Genomic DNA, 17,823 nt, shown 5'->3' on the forward strand with positions numbered 1-17,823 from the left:
GAGTTCTATGAAAGGCTCTTTTGTGTCTTGTGGCTTAAATAACTTGTTGCAGGTGAGCCTATTGTTTCAGAGAAACATACATAAGGGGAAAAAGAATGAAGATTTGGGATAGAAAATGTCAACAATTTGCATCCGGTGTATTTGGTTTTAATTAATTAGATTTGAAGCTGAGCATTTTTTTTGAACCTGGGTCCATTTTAGGATAACTGGTGACATTAAGCTCATTTAAGGTTTTACCACATCGGCTATTCAAGAATCAAATTATCTGCAACTCTGGTGAACTTTGCTAATGCGTTGGGTACAGGGCGCCCTTTTGTAAAACAAGCCTTGGAAGGTTGATATCGAGACAGTAACGACGCACGATGTTTCATGCCCTACAATTTGTTACGAATTTTCATTGGTGTAAGTTGTGTGTGTAAACAAAAAAACTCAGCTACAAGCAGCAGGGGGAGAGGGAGGAGATCAGAAATTGGTGAGCAACCTTGTGTAAAATGTGAAGATTCTGTTCAATGCCATTGCTTGGATTAGAGGAAGGTTTTTAATAGAATATTGCACATGTGCAGTATATAATGAACCTTAACACCAGGATATGATTGCTCAACATCAACCTCAACAGCACAGTCCAAATTAATTGATCAAGTCTGGAATCCAGGAGTGCTCTCCTGTCTATCTTGTTTGTATGTTTTTAAAGAGTCTTTTCCTTAATCCATCAGGATGGGCACAGGCACAAGAGTGGCTGACCATCCCAGGCAGCAGAGGCACTTGTACCAAAGCCTTCCCGTGCGTGGACACCATCACTGTCTTCTGCTCAATGCCACTATTGGCCCCCAGGCTGATGAGAATCTGCAACCAGTTCAGATTGGCCTTGGGGACGAGAGTCAATGACAGCAAATGTGAGGTCATGTTCTCTGGCAACTCCTCCGATCGATCCCTTCACAGTCGGGTCTGAGTGCATGAGAGCCTTGGAACTGTAACTGGGAGGAGTGGAGGTATTCACCGAGACCTGGGTGGAGTGTAAAGCCAAATTGAAACTGAAGTGTGGAAGTAGTGCTCTCTCTTGATTGTAGGAAAGAACGTGGTCGTCAGGTGCTGTGTGTGGCACAGGTGTGATTCTTCACCAGCTCCTGTGCTGCAGCAGTCACCCAAAGCCATCTCCTGTCTTGATTCCCTAGGAGAAGGGTATCGTGCCTGGATGGAGCAATGCAAAACTGCAGAGAGAGGGGAGAAAACGTACCCAAGGTGGCCCTCGTCCTGGTTCTGGGCTGTACAATTCTATGATAATTACTATATCTTCCTTAATTGTTGTAGCTATAAGGAGAGGCAATTTCAGTATATCCTGTGCCCATTATTAAACATTGCCACTTGGTTCTCCAAACACTTCACATTAATCTAAATCTTGCTTCAAGAAAGCAGCCAAACATTATTTAAGCAGCAGTGTAAGTGCAAATTTGAAGAGTTTTCCTTGGCATATTCACTTTTCCCTAGGTAGTCATGGACTGACTTCAGCTTCTGAAGTTACATTGCATTTCAGACCTATGGATTTATTTGCTGTCATTGAAGTGTAGTACTTTGTTACATTGATGATAAGGTCCTTGCATGTTGTGCTTGGTCATCAACCCTCTTGTCATTTCATTGTAGCAGTCGAGGCTGGCATTGACTGTGAGTCGATTCGGATGGGGTGCAGATACGTAATGTTGTTTTTCTGCCTCTGGAGGGCAATGCTGCGGCACAAATCTGATTCATTTGGTGACAGGTGAAGTAGCAATGACACTAATAGTGAAACAGGAATGTTTTGATTTAAGCAAAACTGAAGAGACTAGATTGTACATCCAGAGCACTCTTGAAGATCTTAAATGACATTGGACAGGTACATGGACAGGAAAGGTTTAGAGGGATATGGGCCAAACCTGGCCAAATGGGACCAGCAGACACCTTAGTTAGCATGGACGAGTTGGGCCGAGGGGCTTGGTTCTGTGGTGTATAACCCTATGCTCCTGTTTTAATAACATTCTATCTTTTGACAGGGCTGAGGATAACTTAAGATGTGAAAATGGCAGGAGGGAGCTAATGCTACAGACTTCTCCAAGCACAAATTATCAAATGAAATCAGAGTGTGTTTGCTGAAACACTTAAGCACAGTCTAATTCGCTTGGTTAGTTTGCAATGATAGTAAAATATTGCACTTCCTTTCTGTTAAGCTTCTCTCTGCAGTATTTATCTGTTCTTTTGGAACTGAGAGCTGCTCTTTTGGGTTTTATCTGCTGTTGCAAAGTTCCAGAACCAGGGGTCACTGTTTAAAAATAAAAGGTCACCTATTAAAGACAGAGATGAGATGAAAGTTTTGTCCCAAGGATCGTGAGTCTGGAATCCTCTTTCTCAAAGGGCAGTAGAAGCAAAGACTGGATACTTTTAATACAAAGGGAAATGGGCAGGCACGGTAGTGTAGCGGTTAGCGTAACGCTTTACAGCACCAGCGACCCGGGTTCAAATCCTGCCGCTGTCTGTAAGGAGTTTGTACGTTCTCCCCGTGACTGCATGGGTTTCCTCCGAGTGCTCCGGATTCCTCCCATATTCCAAAGACGTACGAGTTAGGAAGTTGTGGGCATGCTATGTTGGTGCCGGAAATGTGGCGACACTTGCGGGCTGCCCCCAGAACATTCTACGCAAAAGATGCATTTCACTGTGTGTTTAGATGTACATGTGACTAATAAAGAAATGTAATATAAATTCTTGTTAAGCAAAGGTGTGACATTACAAAAGGACAGCTAGACGTGGTTAAGGTTATTGTCAAGTAGCCACAATGCAAGCTCAAGGGGTTGAATCCTGCTCCTAGCTCAAATATTTGTATGTAACATACTTTAGATTTGGGGATCTTTTGGAAGTAAAATAAGAAATGCCTTAATTCACTGTAGAAAATTCCCTACTGCTCAGGATGTATTTTAGTGTAAGACCTTTACAAACATGTCTAACTGACGAGAGGTCTAGCCAGTCCGTATCTTGCTAGCTGCGGTTTCTTAAGTAAATACCTCCTCCTCTTTTGCCTCTTCCCCTTCCCTGTAATCTCCTGTGAGAGGGAAAGGATCGTTTGCTATGTAATGTTGCTCATTTTGCATCATTGTGTAGCTGCTGTGGACAGAACAGATTGCTGTGTAGTTTTGAAAGAATTAACTGTTTCTATTGGGTGTGCAGGCAAGTACTGCTGGGTCCATCAAACTGGAAGGTGAAAGCAAGAGAAAATGCTGGAAAAACTTACCAAATTAGGCAGCATCAGTGGAAAGAGAAATGGTCAATGTTTTGGGTGTGACACACAAAAAGCTGGAGAAACCCAGCGGGTCAGGCAGCGTCTGTGGGGGAAATGAACAGTCGACGTTTCAGGTCATTTGGGCCTGACCCAAAAAGTTGACTGTCCATTTCCCTCCACAGATGCTGCCTGACCCGCTGAGGTCCTCCAGCATTTTGTGTGTTGCTCCAGATTCCAACATCTGCAGTCTCTCCAATATTTTGGGTGTGGGTGGATTTCCAGCATCTGCAGGTTTTTTTTGATTTTCATTTTGGGGGGTGTGGGGTGGGAATTTGATTCAACATTACTGCCTCAGATTCCATTCAATCCAACCAAAACCTAGTTCCCTCTTTGGTTTAATGTACCTTTCTTTTCAGCAAATCTGCTACATTTACCAGGGTGGATATTGTGTACTTTTTGTAAATAGTTAACAATGTGTAAACTGGAAGGAAACTACAGGAAATCAGGGGCATAAAATTACTCAGGAGAATGAGCTGCTATCTAATGGATGTGATGAACCCAACAGAATTAATCGAAGATGGAGATGTCAGAGTCGACTTGAAAGGACAGTCAGACCTCACCACATGGAGAGCGGAAAATACTAACACTGGATTGGATCAATTTCCTTACAACCTGCCTGAATTCAATACAGATGTTCTTAGGATCTTTATGCTTGCCACATGAGTTGGTAGATAATCAAACTTTCAAAGGGTGCATTGTGCAGTGATACTTGCCAATACTAAATGTGAACTGAGATATTGGATCAAATTTTGTTTGAAACTACTCCAGGGGAAGCTCAAATATTGAAATTAGAATTCATTGCCAATCACATTAACTGTGACGTTATATACAGAAAATACATCTGATAATGTAAAAACCTATTGTTAAAAATGGTGAATCTTAAAATATCCTGGGAAATCTTAAAATTCCTGTCCCTTTGATCTAAATGTTCTTCCCTGACAATTCACAAGAGGATCTTTAGACCACCTCTGTCCTATGTCAAAGCCACCTATCTTTACCTCAGTATCATCACCCTATTCTGCCCCTGCCTCACCTCACATGTTGATGAAACTTCTGCCCAGGCCTTCCTTGCCATTCCAAAGGACACCTGGCCAGCCTCCCTCCTTCCATCCTCCATCAACCTGAGTCCATCCAAAACTCTGCGGTCCAAACTGTCCACCAACCTCACTTACTGTCACGCTGTGTGTGGTGATCCTTGCTGGCTCCCAGCCAATTAACACCTTGATTTTAAAATTCCTACTCTTGATTTCAAATTCCTTTTTGAGCTGGCTTCTCCACTTCACTGCAGCCTCACAAACTTCAGTGATCGCCGCAGTCCTCCATTTATAACTTCTTGATTCCCCCTGATTGTAGTCGTTCCATAAACTCTGGAATTCCCTCCCTAAACATCTCCACTTGACAACCTCTTTATTCCTTTGAAACACCCCTTATGACTTACCCATTTGGACACGTTTTTGGTCAATTTTCACTAATATATCCTGATGTCACTTGGTTCAAATTCCATTGGTGATATTCCAAAAAAGAACTAGGGCAATTTCATATGTTAAAGGCACCTTACAAACACAACTTGTTGTTCTCAGCAGAATCTGTCTGCTGTTCATCCCTTGGGAATGAGTCGAAGCCTTCTGCACATGACGGATTGGAATAATATAATTGCCTTCCATGTAAACAATCCCAAAGAGAGTTGGAACAACCAGCTCAGGACTGATTGTGGAAAACGACCCCTCATCAGTGAACAACCTGTACTTATCCACCAAACTAATGAACATCCACTTACAAGCAAAATCCTAGGTGCTGGAAATGTGAATTAAAAACAGGGGAGTGCTGGAAACACCCAGCAGGTCAGGCAGTGTCTGTGGAGAGAGAAACAAGTCACTGCCCTTTATCAGGACTGGGAAAAGTTAAAAATGAAATGAGTTTTAAATTATAGAGAAAGTGGGGAGCGGTGATGAGAACAAAATGTTCTGGAATTGTTCCTGTGGATTTGTGTTGCCTGTTAGTAACCACGCCTGCAGTTTGACAATTAACTCCATCCTCAAATCCAAACCTTCATTAAACCATGTAACTCTTCCATCCTTGCAATCCTTGTGGTCTTCCTCTTGGATTGTCAGTTAGTCTGCTTCTTGGGATGGGGGTCGCACATCTAGTACACTGAAGTTCATCAAAGATCCCCACCATCTGAGCCATGCCATCTTCTCACAGCTACCATTGAGCAGGAGGTACAGAAGCCTAAAGTTTCATATCACCAGGTTCAAGAACAGCTACTTGCCTTCAACCATTCTGTTCTTGAACCAACTGGCGAAACCCCAATCACTACAGTTTAGCAAAACTATGACCACTTTGACCACTTTGCACTAACATGGACTTTGTTTAGTTTTGTTCCAATTGTGTTCTTTCTTGTAAAAATTGTGTATAATTTATGTTTAATTTATGTTTTTCTTGTGGATATTGTGTATCTGATGCTCTGTGCCTGTGATGCTGCTGCAAGTAAGTTTTTCATTGCACTTGTGCACACATGGACTTGTGCAGATGACAATAAACTCAACTTTGACTTTTGACTTTGAAGTTCCCAAACAACCTTTCCAAAAATAATATAGTTGTCCAAGGTGTGAGCGATCTCTGTAGACCTGCTAATTACTGTTGTGGACGATTTAGGAATCTCATTTTCCCAGACGAATGACTCTTAGTCTAGTCCTTGTGTGAAACTGTGAGATCCTTTAAACCGCTTCAGTTACAGAAAAAAATGCATATTAATCAATTTCAGTTGCTTTGACCCATCCCAATCTCCAATGTGAACTATTTGGTGTTACTGCACTTTAGTAAAGGAATGCTTTACTATCTCTGCATTAATACCTGCCATGTGTACTGGCTGAGAATGTGCATGCCATGTTGCATGTTACATCAAAGTATTAAACCATCATCCTTCAGTTGTTTTAATTCACATATATGGATTTAAAGTACTTTTATTGTCTTCCTAATGCATTTCTTACAGAGAACATCATTTTGTGATACAGTATATAATTAATTTGAGATGCAGCATCATAAATGGCGTGTGCCTGTGACTTTGGGATGTATAATTCTACAGCTCTCCATTGCTGGGGCCCTCTCACATCATCTCACGGCCTGTTCCAGACTAAATGGTAGAAATTCATCGCAAAAATCAGCGAGGAACTCTGCTTTCATTGCATCGTGGGAGCAGGATAGAGGAAGAATAACTGAGAGGGTAGTTCCCTGGAAATCCCGATATTCACATCGCTATTATTTCAAGACGTATCTGTTTATAGTTACAACGTTTTCTGGTGTATCTTTTTAAATTCCTATTCCTAGATAACACTGATCTTCGACTGAACTGACTGTGGACTTCAGGAAGGGGAAGTCGGGAGAACACACACCAGTCCTCATTGAGGGGTCAGCGGTGGAAAGGGTGAGCAGCTTCAAGTTCCTGGGCGTCAACATCTTGGAGGATCTATCCTGGGCCCAACACATCGATGCAATCATGAAGGCGCGCCAGTGGCTCTACTTCGTTAGGAGTTTGAGGAGATTCGGTATGTCACCAAAGGTTCTTACAAATTCCTATAGATGTACGATGGAGAGCATCCTGATTGCTTGCATCACAGCCTGGTACGGAGGCTCCAATGCACAGGAACGCAAGAAGCTGCAGAGGTAGACTCAGCCAGCTCCATCACGGGCACCACCCTCCCCACCATCGAGAATATTTTCAAGAGGGGGTGCCTCAAGAAGGTGGCATCCATCATTAAGGACCCTCACCACCCGGGACATGCCCTCTTCTCGTTACTACCATCAGGGAGGAGGTACAGGAGCCTGAAGACCCACACTCAATGATTCAGGAACAGCTTCTTCCCCTCCGCCATCAGATTTTTGAACAAACCATGAACCCACAAACACTACCTCGTTATTCTGTTTTTTGCACTATTTATTTATTTTTGTAATTTATAGATTTTATGTCTTGGCACTGTACTGCTGCCGCAAAACAACAAACTTCACGTCACATGTCAGTGATAATAAACCTGGTTCTGATTCTGATTTGTACAAAGTGCATTGTTTAAGTGGTGAGAGATTGCAGAACCCTGAGACCCAGAGTGATCTGGGGGTCCCAGTGCATGGTTCACTTGAGTACTGCAAGTGATTAGGAAAGCTAATAGATTGGTAATTGGTAATAGGTTTATTATTGTCACATGTACCAAGGTACAGTGAAAAAAATAGTATTGCATGCCATCCATATAGATCACTTCAACACTTCAGTACATCGAGGTAGTACAGGGGAAAACAATAACAGAATGCAGAATAAGGTGTTACAGTTACAGAGAAAGTGCAGTGCAGGCAGACAATAAGGTGCAAGGCCATGATGAGATAGATTGTGAGGTCAAGAGTCCATCTTATCGTACAAGAGGTCTGTTCAATAGTCTTATAACAGTGGGATAGACGCTGTCCTTGAGCCTGGTGGTGCGTGCTTTCAGGCTTTTGTATCTTCTGCCTGATGGAAGAGGGGAGAAGAGAGAATGTCCGGGGTGGGTGGGGTCTTTGATTATGTTGGCTGCTTTACCGAGGCAGTGAGAAGTGTAGACAGAGTCCATAGAGGGGAGGCTGGTTTCTGTGATGTGCTCGGCTGTGTCCACAACTCTCTGCAGTTTCTTGCGGTCTCAGGCAGAGCAGTTGCTGTACCAAGTCATGATGCATCCGGATAGGAGATTGTTATTGTTTATCGCTAATAAAAATGTAAAGTTACGTTTTACTTTTATAGGATATCGGTGAGGCCACATCTGCAACACTGGGCACAGTACTGGTCTGCTTACTTAAGGAAGGGTTTCATTGCATTTGGAGAGGGTTTACCAGATTGATGCTTGTAATGGGTGGGTTGTCTTATGAGGAAAGGTTGGACAGTTGGGGCTTGTATCCACTGGAGTGTAGAAGGGTGAGAGGGAACTCAATTGAAACACAACATCCTGCAGGGTCTTGACAGGGTGGATGTGGAGGGGATGTTTCCTCTTGCAGAATAATTTAGAATTAGGGGTCACTCTTTAAAAATAAGGGATTGAATGAAGAAATGAGGTGATATTCTTTGTCCCTCAGAGAGTTGTGAGTTTTTGGAACTCTCTACTTCAAAGGAAAGCAGAATCTTGGAATATTTTTAAAACAGAAGTAGATAGAAAGGGGGGGAAGAAAGTTTTCTGTGGATGGACAGGAATGTGACACTGAGATTGCAGTCGGACCAGCAATAATCGTATTAAACTGCGGAGGTTTGAAGGGTTGACTGGATCCTCCTGCCCCTAATTCGCAAATTAATAATAACTGCTTTAATCTGATGCCAAAGTTCAAACCAATTTCTATTAACGCCTGGGTGAAAATTGAAAGTAAATCACTGGGTTTAACTTGTCCACCTTGCTGGAATGCGCAAATTCGGGAGACGATCAAAGAGATAGTAATCCTACTCAAACACTACTTACTTTAGTTGTGATTCTTCCAGATGTCTTAAAATATTATGGAGGACATCTTTATAATTGGAGACTGCTGTTTGTAAATGCAAAATGTAATTATAAGGTTGAAATGTTGTTAAAAAGTAATGTTTCATTCAGAAATTAAGGAAGTTGGTCGGACACCAGGGAAGAAATTCAATAACCAGAGTGTTGGAAATTTTCTCCATTTATAGTATTTACCATTATTGAAAAGGAAGATTATTTTCAATGTCTTCCTTCCTAGCAGCTCAACAGTTTGATGATAAATATTAGCTACCTCGTTTTTACAGTCACAGTCACACAACATGGAAACAGGCTCTTCGGCCCAACTGGTCCATGCTGGCCAAGATTCCCACCTAATCTAGTCCCATTTTTGCCTGCCTTTCTTACAGTTTGCAACAGAGAGTGCACTTCAAAGAATTTAATTGTGTAAACTTGAGGGTTGGACATAAAATACTTCAGGAGGTCCTGATGACATGAAAGACACAACATAATTCTCAAATTACGAGTCTGTTTCACATCCTTTGCATCTTTAGGAGCACTTCCTCATTCCCATTGCCACTGGGCTAAATCAACAAGAATTTTGCCTCATTGACAGAGATGATGGAACAAATCTCTTCGATGGTGAAGTCTTCAAATTCCATGCAATTTCAAAGGAAAATTTGTTAGTTTATCGGAACTTGTCAAAAGTGCGAGATTTATGGATTGGTACAAGGGAGATCACTTAAAGTGAAAATCATTCCCGTGACTTCTTGATCAAAAAGTTGTTTCTGAAGAAATAAAGGATTTCAGGCTCTGGATGAAAGGTGAATTATGGAATTGATAATGATTTTTCAGAGAGGTATAATATGTGGAGCACCATAGATTTACCAGTTCTTATTCATTTCATGTTCTTTTCTATAAGTGACAGTCTCTTTATTTTGCCTTTATATCTTTATTAAGCAGCATGCTGTTTATGCACAGCCACAGACCGAACAACATATCAAAACCACCAACATCAGTTTCCCTGTAAACTTAAATCCCAATTTATGTTGACAATTCCACCTGAGAGAAGAACTATGAACGACATCACCAAATCATCATAACCATCACCAAGGCAACAGGCAAAGTTTATCTTTAAAAACAAAGTGCTTCTGTCATAGAGACTCTCAATGACATATTGCAGAGAGCTTTACAACTTGATGCCAAAGTTTTAACCTTGGCTGCCGCTGAGGGCATTGTTTGTTACCGTTAATCTAGAAATGCACATTTGTCTTTGATTCAGTAATACGATAAACAAGAGATATACAGTAATGTCACACATCTAACCTGGATTCAGTCTAATCCGGTAAGCTTTGGTAGTGACATATACTAGGAATTCTCTTGAACTCTGATGTCTTCCGTACAAAACCCTAGTCCAGTGCAGATGTCTTTTTGCAGGATTTTCACCATCCTAGTGCCTGAAGTGTGCTGTTCTTACACCAGTACGGCAGCTAATGTGACGAGCCAAGTAGACTGTTTCCACACAGTGAGCAAAGTAGATTAAAAGATTTATCCCAGTAGACAACTTCAAATGCTTGAATGGCTTAATACATTTTCTTTGTGATATTTGAAATGGACCTTAACTATACTGAAAATAAGTAATTAACTTTTGAATTATCATTTAGGAGATGTAAGAAGTTATATTTTTAAACCAGGAAGTCCTGAGTGAGTGGGTAAAATTTCCATGATTGGGACGATTTAATGGATGTATTTCACATCCAATCATATCCATTGAAATTCTTTCTCAACAAAATATTACCACGGATTTATTGGAACCTCCTGATGGTCTTTGGTTCATGTCTTCAGAACATTAGACTTGTTTCTTTGTGGATAGAATATCGAAACTCAAATTGGATCAAAGAGTACACCGTGCACTTCTATTCCCACCCTCCCCCCTCCACCTGCCTATCACCCCTCTTCACCTGGACCCACCTCTCGCCTGCTCGCTCTTGTCCCACCCCTTCCCCTCACCTCTTTATACTATCTCTCCTCTATCTTTCAGTCCAGATAAAGGGTCTACACCCAAAACATCGACTGTCCATTTCCCTCCACAGATGCTTCCTGACTCGCTGAGTTCCTCCAGCAGTTTGTTTTTGTTCCAGATTCCAGCATCTCATAGAGTCATAGACTCATACAGCATGGAAACAGGCCCTTCGGCCCAACTCATCCCTGTGTTGCCCAGCGAGCTAGTCCCATGCAGTCTTTTGTGTCTCTGCTTTTGTTCAGTTGCTGGGGCTGCATGATTTTTACTTCCTTTGTGTTTGATTGACACTCTTTTTGACCTAGGGAGGCTGTGTAATTAAGTTTCCTTGTCTCAGCTGATTTTGAAATCTTTTCCTTGGCCTAGCTAATGAACCTGGCTTTTGTACGTCAAGGAGTCAGACAGAACAGACATTGAGGGACCATGAAACACTGGATAAAATTATGTTATTTGATTGACCTAATGTTATTGGTGCTTTCTTTGAGCAATTTGGAGAGACAGTTAGGTTTATACTTCTGTAATGTCAACAACTTGACACTGTTGCATCAGCTTTTCTGTTGTATTTGGTTGTCATGATACAATCTATAAAAGGGTGGAAGAGTGGTACATCCAGTGGAGCTGCTGTCCGTGTGGAGTTTGCACGTTCTCCCCATGACTAAGTGCGTTTCCTTTGGTTGACCTGGTTTCTTCCCACATCCCAAAGAGACGCTGGTTGGTAGGTTAAGATGTTGTTAGGTTGAGATGTGCGGGTTGGTTGGTTGGCCACTATAAGTTGCCCCTAGTGTATAGGTGGTTGGTAGAATCTGGGGCAGGATGATGGGAATGTGGGGAGAATAAAATGTGTGAGAGTAGGATTAGTGTAAATGGGTGTTTTAAGGTCAGCAGGGAGGTCCAAAGGGCCTGTCTCTGTGTTGTATGACTCTATGTCTCTGTTAGTTCTACTGCTGGGAGGGCGCTAAAAGACCTGTAAGCCAATCACAGTGAAGAAGGCTTTCATTCCATCCCTGGGCAGGTACAAGAACACTGGGACACTCTAGGTTGTGAATGGGAATAAACTGAGATCCTGGGTGGGAGGGGGGGGGGGGGGGGGGGGGGGGGGGGGGGGGGGGGGGGTGGGGTGGAACAGTGCAACAGGTAACAGTGACTCGCATTAACCCTCATCCATCAAGGGGATCAGACACTCTGAGAACCTCTAGAGCGTTGGTTGGATTTGATTTCTTTTTCACTGGCTCAGCAAACGGTTTCTACTTTCCCTGGAACTCAGTTATCCTGCCTCCCACACACGGTTCAAGAATTCTCTCCTCTTGACCAAACCCGCAGACAAGGGAAGTGCCGTTCTAGTCTGGTGCACTGACCCCTACCTTTTGCAGAGGACAAACGCCAGCCTCCTGACCCCGGCCCAGACCCCCCCGCTGACTATAATTCCACCAACAACCCAGGCCACTATTCCCCTGGACCATTACAGACTCTTCACATTAGGAGATCTCCCTCCACGGCCTCCAACATGAATCCTGCACGAGGAGACTGTTTCGAGGAGCCCCAGTGCCCTGTCCGCAACAGCCATCTCAAGCTGTTCATTGCCCATCATCGCAACTCCCCTTCCCAATTCCCACGCCGACCCGTCTGTCCTCACCCTTCCCCACCGCTGCAGTGAGGCCAAACACAAATTGGAAGAACAGCGTTGGCCTCTGCAAGGGCAGGCACGGTAGTGTAGCGGAGAGCATAATGCTTTACAGAACCAGCGACCTGGGTTCAATTCCCACCGCTGTCTGTAAGGAGTTTGTACGTTCTCCCCATGTCTGCGTGGGTTTCCTCCAGGTGCTCCCGTTTCCTCCCACATTCCAAAGACGTACTTGTTAGGAAGTTGTGGGCGTGCTACGTTGGCGCCAGAAGTGTGGCGACACTTGCGGGCTGCCCCCAGAACACTCTACGCAAAAGATGCATTTCACTGTGTGTTTCAATGTACGTGACTAATAAAGATATCTTATCTTATCTTATCATATTCCACTTGGGTAGTTTGAACATTGAATTTTCCAGCTTCAGGTAACCCACACCCCCGGTGCTCTCCTCCCTCACACACTCACCTGTCCACCTCGTTTGTTCCTCCCCCTTGTTCACCTTCCCCACCCTCTCCCCCGACTGGTTCCATCTGATCATCATCCCCTCCCTGCCTGGTTCCACCTATCACCTACCAGCCCCGTCCCCTCCCCAGGTTCTATTCCACACTGGCAGCCTTTCCTCTTCCTTCTTAGTCCTGACGCAGAGTCTCCACTCACACCTTTTGCCTTCACAGATGCTGCTCGACCTGCTGAGCTCTTCTACCGTTCTGCTTTTGTCCTAGGTTCCAGCATCTGCAGTGTCTTCACCCCCATTGCCCTACGACTGGGTAGAAGTGGCCGGTTTGCTTATCTCTTCCCTGAAGTACTTTTGCTCCCAAACTGTGTTTGAGCAGGAGAGACGCCGATGCTGGAATCTGGAGCAACACACAAGATGCTGGCGGAACTCAGCGGGTCAGGCAGCTTCTGCGGAGGGAGATGGACAGTGGACGTTTCGGGTCGAGGCCCTTCATCGGCCTGTGAAGGGGAGATCTCCTGGTTCTGATAAAGGGTCTGGACCCCAAACGTCGACTGTCCATCTCCCTCCACAGATGCTGCCTGACCCGCTGAGTTCCTCCAGCACCTGTGTGTTGCTCCCAAATTGTGCTCCCTGCCTCTCCTCCTCTGGGTTCTTTGGACCCCAGGCATTGAGAGGGATCAGATGGATTTCTAGACGCAAGAGGCATCAAGGGGTGCGGGAAAGAGCTGTGATACAGTGGAAGAGTCATACAGCCCTTCAGCCCAACTCATCCATGCCGACCGTCTTGCCGAACTGAGCTTGTGTTGAGATTGGGTGATTGGTTTCCATGTGATGTAAGGGACTCCTTTCAGAGGCGGGGGATCAAGGATGTCTTCAGCTGCTCCGAACAGCTTAGTTTTCTCTCGCCCTCACACCAGGCAGCTGACATGGGAACAAGTGAAAAGCTGTGGGGGACTCCTCCTGGTCTGCGGATGTTGGTGGGGCCGATGGTCCCCGTGAAATGATGCAGCTTTGAACGAGGACGTGTTGCTGCTACCGGCTGTTGGGTGAGAGGGAGGGAGGAAGGAATGTCCCGGTGGAGGAGGGGGGAGTGGGTTAGGGGGCAAGCCCGGGCCAGGGAACAGAAGCAGAGTCAACTCCAACCTGTGACCGGGCACCGTGTTCCTGCGCTCGGTACAGGACATCTCCTGGTTCCTTCCCACCTCAGCCCCACTGTGGAGGTCTCCCGGGGATCCTGCAACCTGTTCTTCAGCCCGGGGCAGCACTGACTGAGGGATCCGCCCCTCCCAGTGGAGGGAGCCCAGGGGAGGGAGAGGCTGGAACCAGTGGCAGTGCCTCAGCTGGTGCCAAGCACGCCACAGCTGCCAACATCAGGGGATTACAGGTGTGGTGGGGAGAGGGCGGGCCACCGCCATCCGGATGTGGCTGCTTCGTTTCCTTGAGTTAATTCACATGTTCAAAATCAACCAAGAATGTTAGTTGGCACCGGAATGTATTGTGGAAAATGTTATTTGTAATCACTGTGGACAGGTAGGGTTTACAGGAAGAGGCGGCGGGTTAAGGATCACGTACAACGATTTCCAGGAAGGTCTCTGGGGCTGATGGGTTTGTTCGGGAGAGAGCGTTCACTCCAGTGCTGGTTGCATGCACCGCCAGGTGTGCCATGCGTCGGCCTACCTGAGCCTTTGACACAGGTATTACCAGGGCACACATTTTGCACTCTGTAGTTTTAACCGATAAATGTCCAAATATTTTGCAGGCAAACACTGACTTTTTTTTTAAGTAATAAAGCTAACCGCAGTGCTGGAAATCTACAACCAAAAACCCAAAGTATTTATGTTATTGATCCAATCACAAGATCACAAGACATTCGGCCCATTGAGTCTGCCATGCTACCTCACCATGAGCTAAACTATTCTCCCATCTAGCCCCAATTCCCGGCCTTTTGCCCCATATCCCTTGATACCCTGACTAATTAGATACCTATCAATCTCCTCTTTAAATACCCCCAATGATCGGGCCTCCACAGCTGTATGTGGCAACGAATTCCATAAATCCACATAAATTATTAAGGTTGAATCGCGGGTTATGTGGTATGTTCGCATTTCAGACTCCTGAAGGGACCTCTCCTTCGCTAAAAGATGAGCTCTTCATCTCCCAGTCTATCTGTCTACCTGCACTGCACCTTCTCTGCAACTGTATATCCTATTTCCTGTTTACTACCTGAATGTACTGATGTACGGAATGATCTGTCTGGATGGCGTGCAAACAAAAGCTTTTCACTGTGTCCGTACATGTGCCAATAGTAAACCAATTCCAACATATTGACCCGTTTGTTCATGTATTTAATCATTGGGATACTGTGGAGTTAGAGAGGAAACCATTGTGTTTCTATCACAAATCATGACTTTTTATTTGATGATCGTAAACAAGAATACATCTGAAATCTCAAAAAAAAATCACAAACGACTATTTTCAATAAACTCTGTTGTGCAGGTAAGGACTGAATTCAAAGTGCCTGGTACATTTCATAGTTTGTTTTTAAACAAATGTGCAAATTCCAGTACAGTACACAAAGTGTTTTCCTTGCATTCCGTTGCTGGTCCGTGTGTGTCCCATGTGCAAACACAGCAGTGTCAAGACCCCTCATTCACTTCCCAATGTCGGGTTTGGTTTGTAGTGCAACATTTTACACTGGAGGAGCTGCCGGGGTCCGGACCTTGGCTCAGTATTCATCGGCGGGCACCCTCACCCCGTGCAGTCAGACGTCGCTGGGCGACCTGGAACGAAAGGGGAGCTTGGATGAGAGGCACCCGCAGCAAACGGTCCACAGGACCTTCTGAATGTCTTGGTTCCGGTAGGCGTAGATGACTGGGTTGACCATGGAGTTGTAGATAGCCGGCAGGAAGGTGAGGTACGTGTACAGGCTGGGGTAAACTGTTAGTCTCCCATCAGGCAGTAGATTGCAAGGGAAGCCAACACACAGCGAAGGTGCCCAGGATGACAGCCAGCGTGGAGATGCCTTTTCTGGTGGTGACATAGTGCGAGGTGGCGAGGAAGTGGCGCTGCAGGGCGATCTGGTGAGCGTGCCTGCAGACGATCTTGCAGATCTGCATGTAGAGCTGCAGCATCATCCCGAACACCATGAAGAAGGAGACGGACAGGATGATGAGGTTGTTCTTGGTCAGCGGCTTGACCACGCCGCACAGCGACGTGTCCCGGACACAGTTCCAACCCAGCACCGGCAGCAGCCCCAGGCTCACCGAGACGCCCCAGGTGAGGATGAGCATAATGTAAGACCTGGTGACCGTCCTCTCCGAGTAGTAGGTCAGCGCGTTGTACAGGGACAGGTAGCGGTCCACCGTGATGGCCAGCAGGCTGCACACGGAGGCGGTGAACGACGCGACCAGTAAACCGACGGTGAGCAGACTGACCACCTCCGACCGGATGCAGTAGAGGAACACAAAGTGCAGGATGAGTCCCAGCCCAGCCAGGAGGTCCGCCGTGGCCAGACTCCCGATCAGCAGGAACATGGGCGTCCGCAGGGCCGGCGTGTAGAAGATGATCGCGACCACGATGGCGTTTTCACAGGAGATGACGGTCCCGGAGACGCACAGCACAATGTCCCAGGGGTTGAGAGAAGGTTCCTGCGCCGCCAAGTCTAACGTTGCCCGCTCTCCACTGGCCGCGAACCAGCCGGACCGGCCATCCGTGGAGTTCCTGGAGATGTTCCCGTTCATCCTCGGGCGCGACCTGCAACAAGGTGAATCCGGTTTTATAAACTGCCCCGAATTTTATAAAACCACTTTATCTCTGCCGTCTATTCTGCAAGGCTTCTGCAAGCATTGCATCCCCCCCCCCCCCCTCCCCACGTCCTCTAGTCTGCAACAGCAAACTCAGAGCGTTGCAAGACACAAGGTGCACCCCAGCATCTTGTTTACGGTTGGAAATACTTCACTGAGAATCAGGTTTATTCTGACGGGCGTGAAAGGTGCTGATTTGCGGCAGCAGCACAGTGTGCAAGGATCTCTAAATTACAAAAAATAAATAGCGCAAAATAAAGGAATAACGAAATAGTGTTCATGGACCGTCCAGAAATCAAAACGCTGACAGTAACTCGCAGCCTTCCCTTCTATTTTGCAATCAATGCATCCTCCTATTTGGAATCTGAGCATTTACCTGTTGGTTCAGATGTTGCACATTGGAGTTGCTTTGGTGGGTCTGCAGAGCGGGGCTTGCAGCGGGCAGGGGCTCCGGGCTGGTCTGCAGAGCGGGGCTTGCAGCGGGCAGGGGCTCCGAGCTCTCTGCATCGTCCGCGGAGGCTCCCTGCTTTAGTACCTCGGCCCCTGACTCACTGCTCCCGGAAGCGCGCCGCCGGCTCAGGCACCTCGGTGACGTCAGCACCTGGCAGGGGCGGGGACGCGCGCCGCATGCAAACGAGCTTCATTCATAAAGTCGAGCAGGGACTCCCGCCCTTGGCGGGCTCCGGACGGCCCCGGGGAGGGGTGGTCTGGCTGCAGGTCGCTGCACTGCAGTGCATGCTCCGGGCTTGCAAACTAGCCGGGGTCCATCGATCCAAACGCGAGGAGGGGTTAACAGAATTTTAGCAAAAGCATTACATCAGCTTGTGTTCAGATTAACCGCTCAGAAACATTCCTGGGATCGCCCTGTGCAGATGGGTTCAGAATCAGATTTGTTATCAGTGTCTTATGTGATGTGAAATGAGTTGTTTTGCAGCAGTAGTACAGCGCAAGGATGTAAAATTCTTATAAATTACAAAGATAAATAGTGCAAAAAGCACCATAGAAAGCATCCTATCTGGATGCATCACGGCTTGGTACGGCATCTGCTCTGCCCAGGACCGCAAGAAACTGTAGAGAGTTGTGGACACAGCCCAGCGCATCACGGACACCAGCCTCCCCTCCTTGGACTCTGTCTTTACCTCTCGCTGCCTTGGTGAAGCCGCCAGC

The 17,823-nt window shown here is 45.9% G+C and overlaps 1 protein-coding gene across 1 annotated transcript; it reads right to left on the bottom strand.

The window, feature by feature from the left end:
- Nucleotides 1–15,356: 15,356 nt before the first annotated feature.
- On the bottom strand, nt 15,357–17,196 carry LOC127581741 (G-protein coupled receptor 12-like). The gene is given in 4 exon segments (XM_052036420.1): nt 15,357–15,794; nt 15,797–15,822; nt 15,825–16,606; nt 17,033–17,196. Coding segments are annotated over 3 exon segments (975 nt in total). The 5' UTR covers nt 16,594–16,606; nt 17,033–17,196; the 3' UTR covers nt 15,357–15,614.
- Nucleotides 17,197–17,823: the final 627 nt, after the last annotated feature.

Source organism: Pristis pectinata, chromosome 22, assembly GCF_009764475.1.
Source record: "Pristis pectinata isolate sPriPec2 chromosome 22, sPriPec2.1.pri, whole genome shotgun sequence".
Classification (NCBI taxonomy): Eukaryota; Metazoa; Chordata; class Chondrichthyes; order Rhinopristiformes; family Pristidae; genus Pristis; species Pristis pectinata.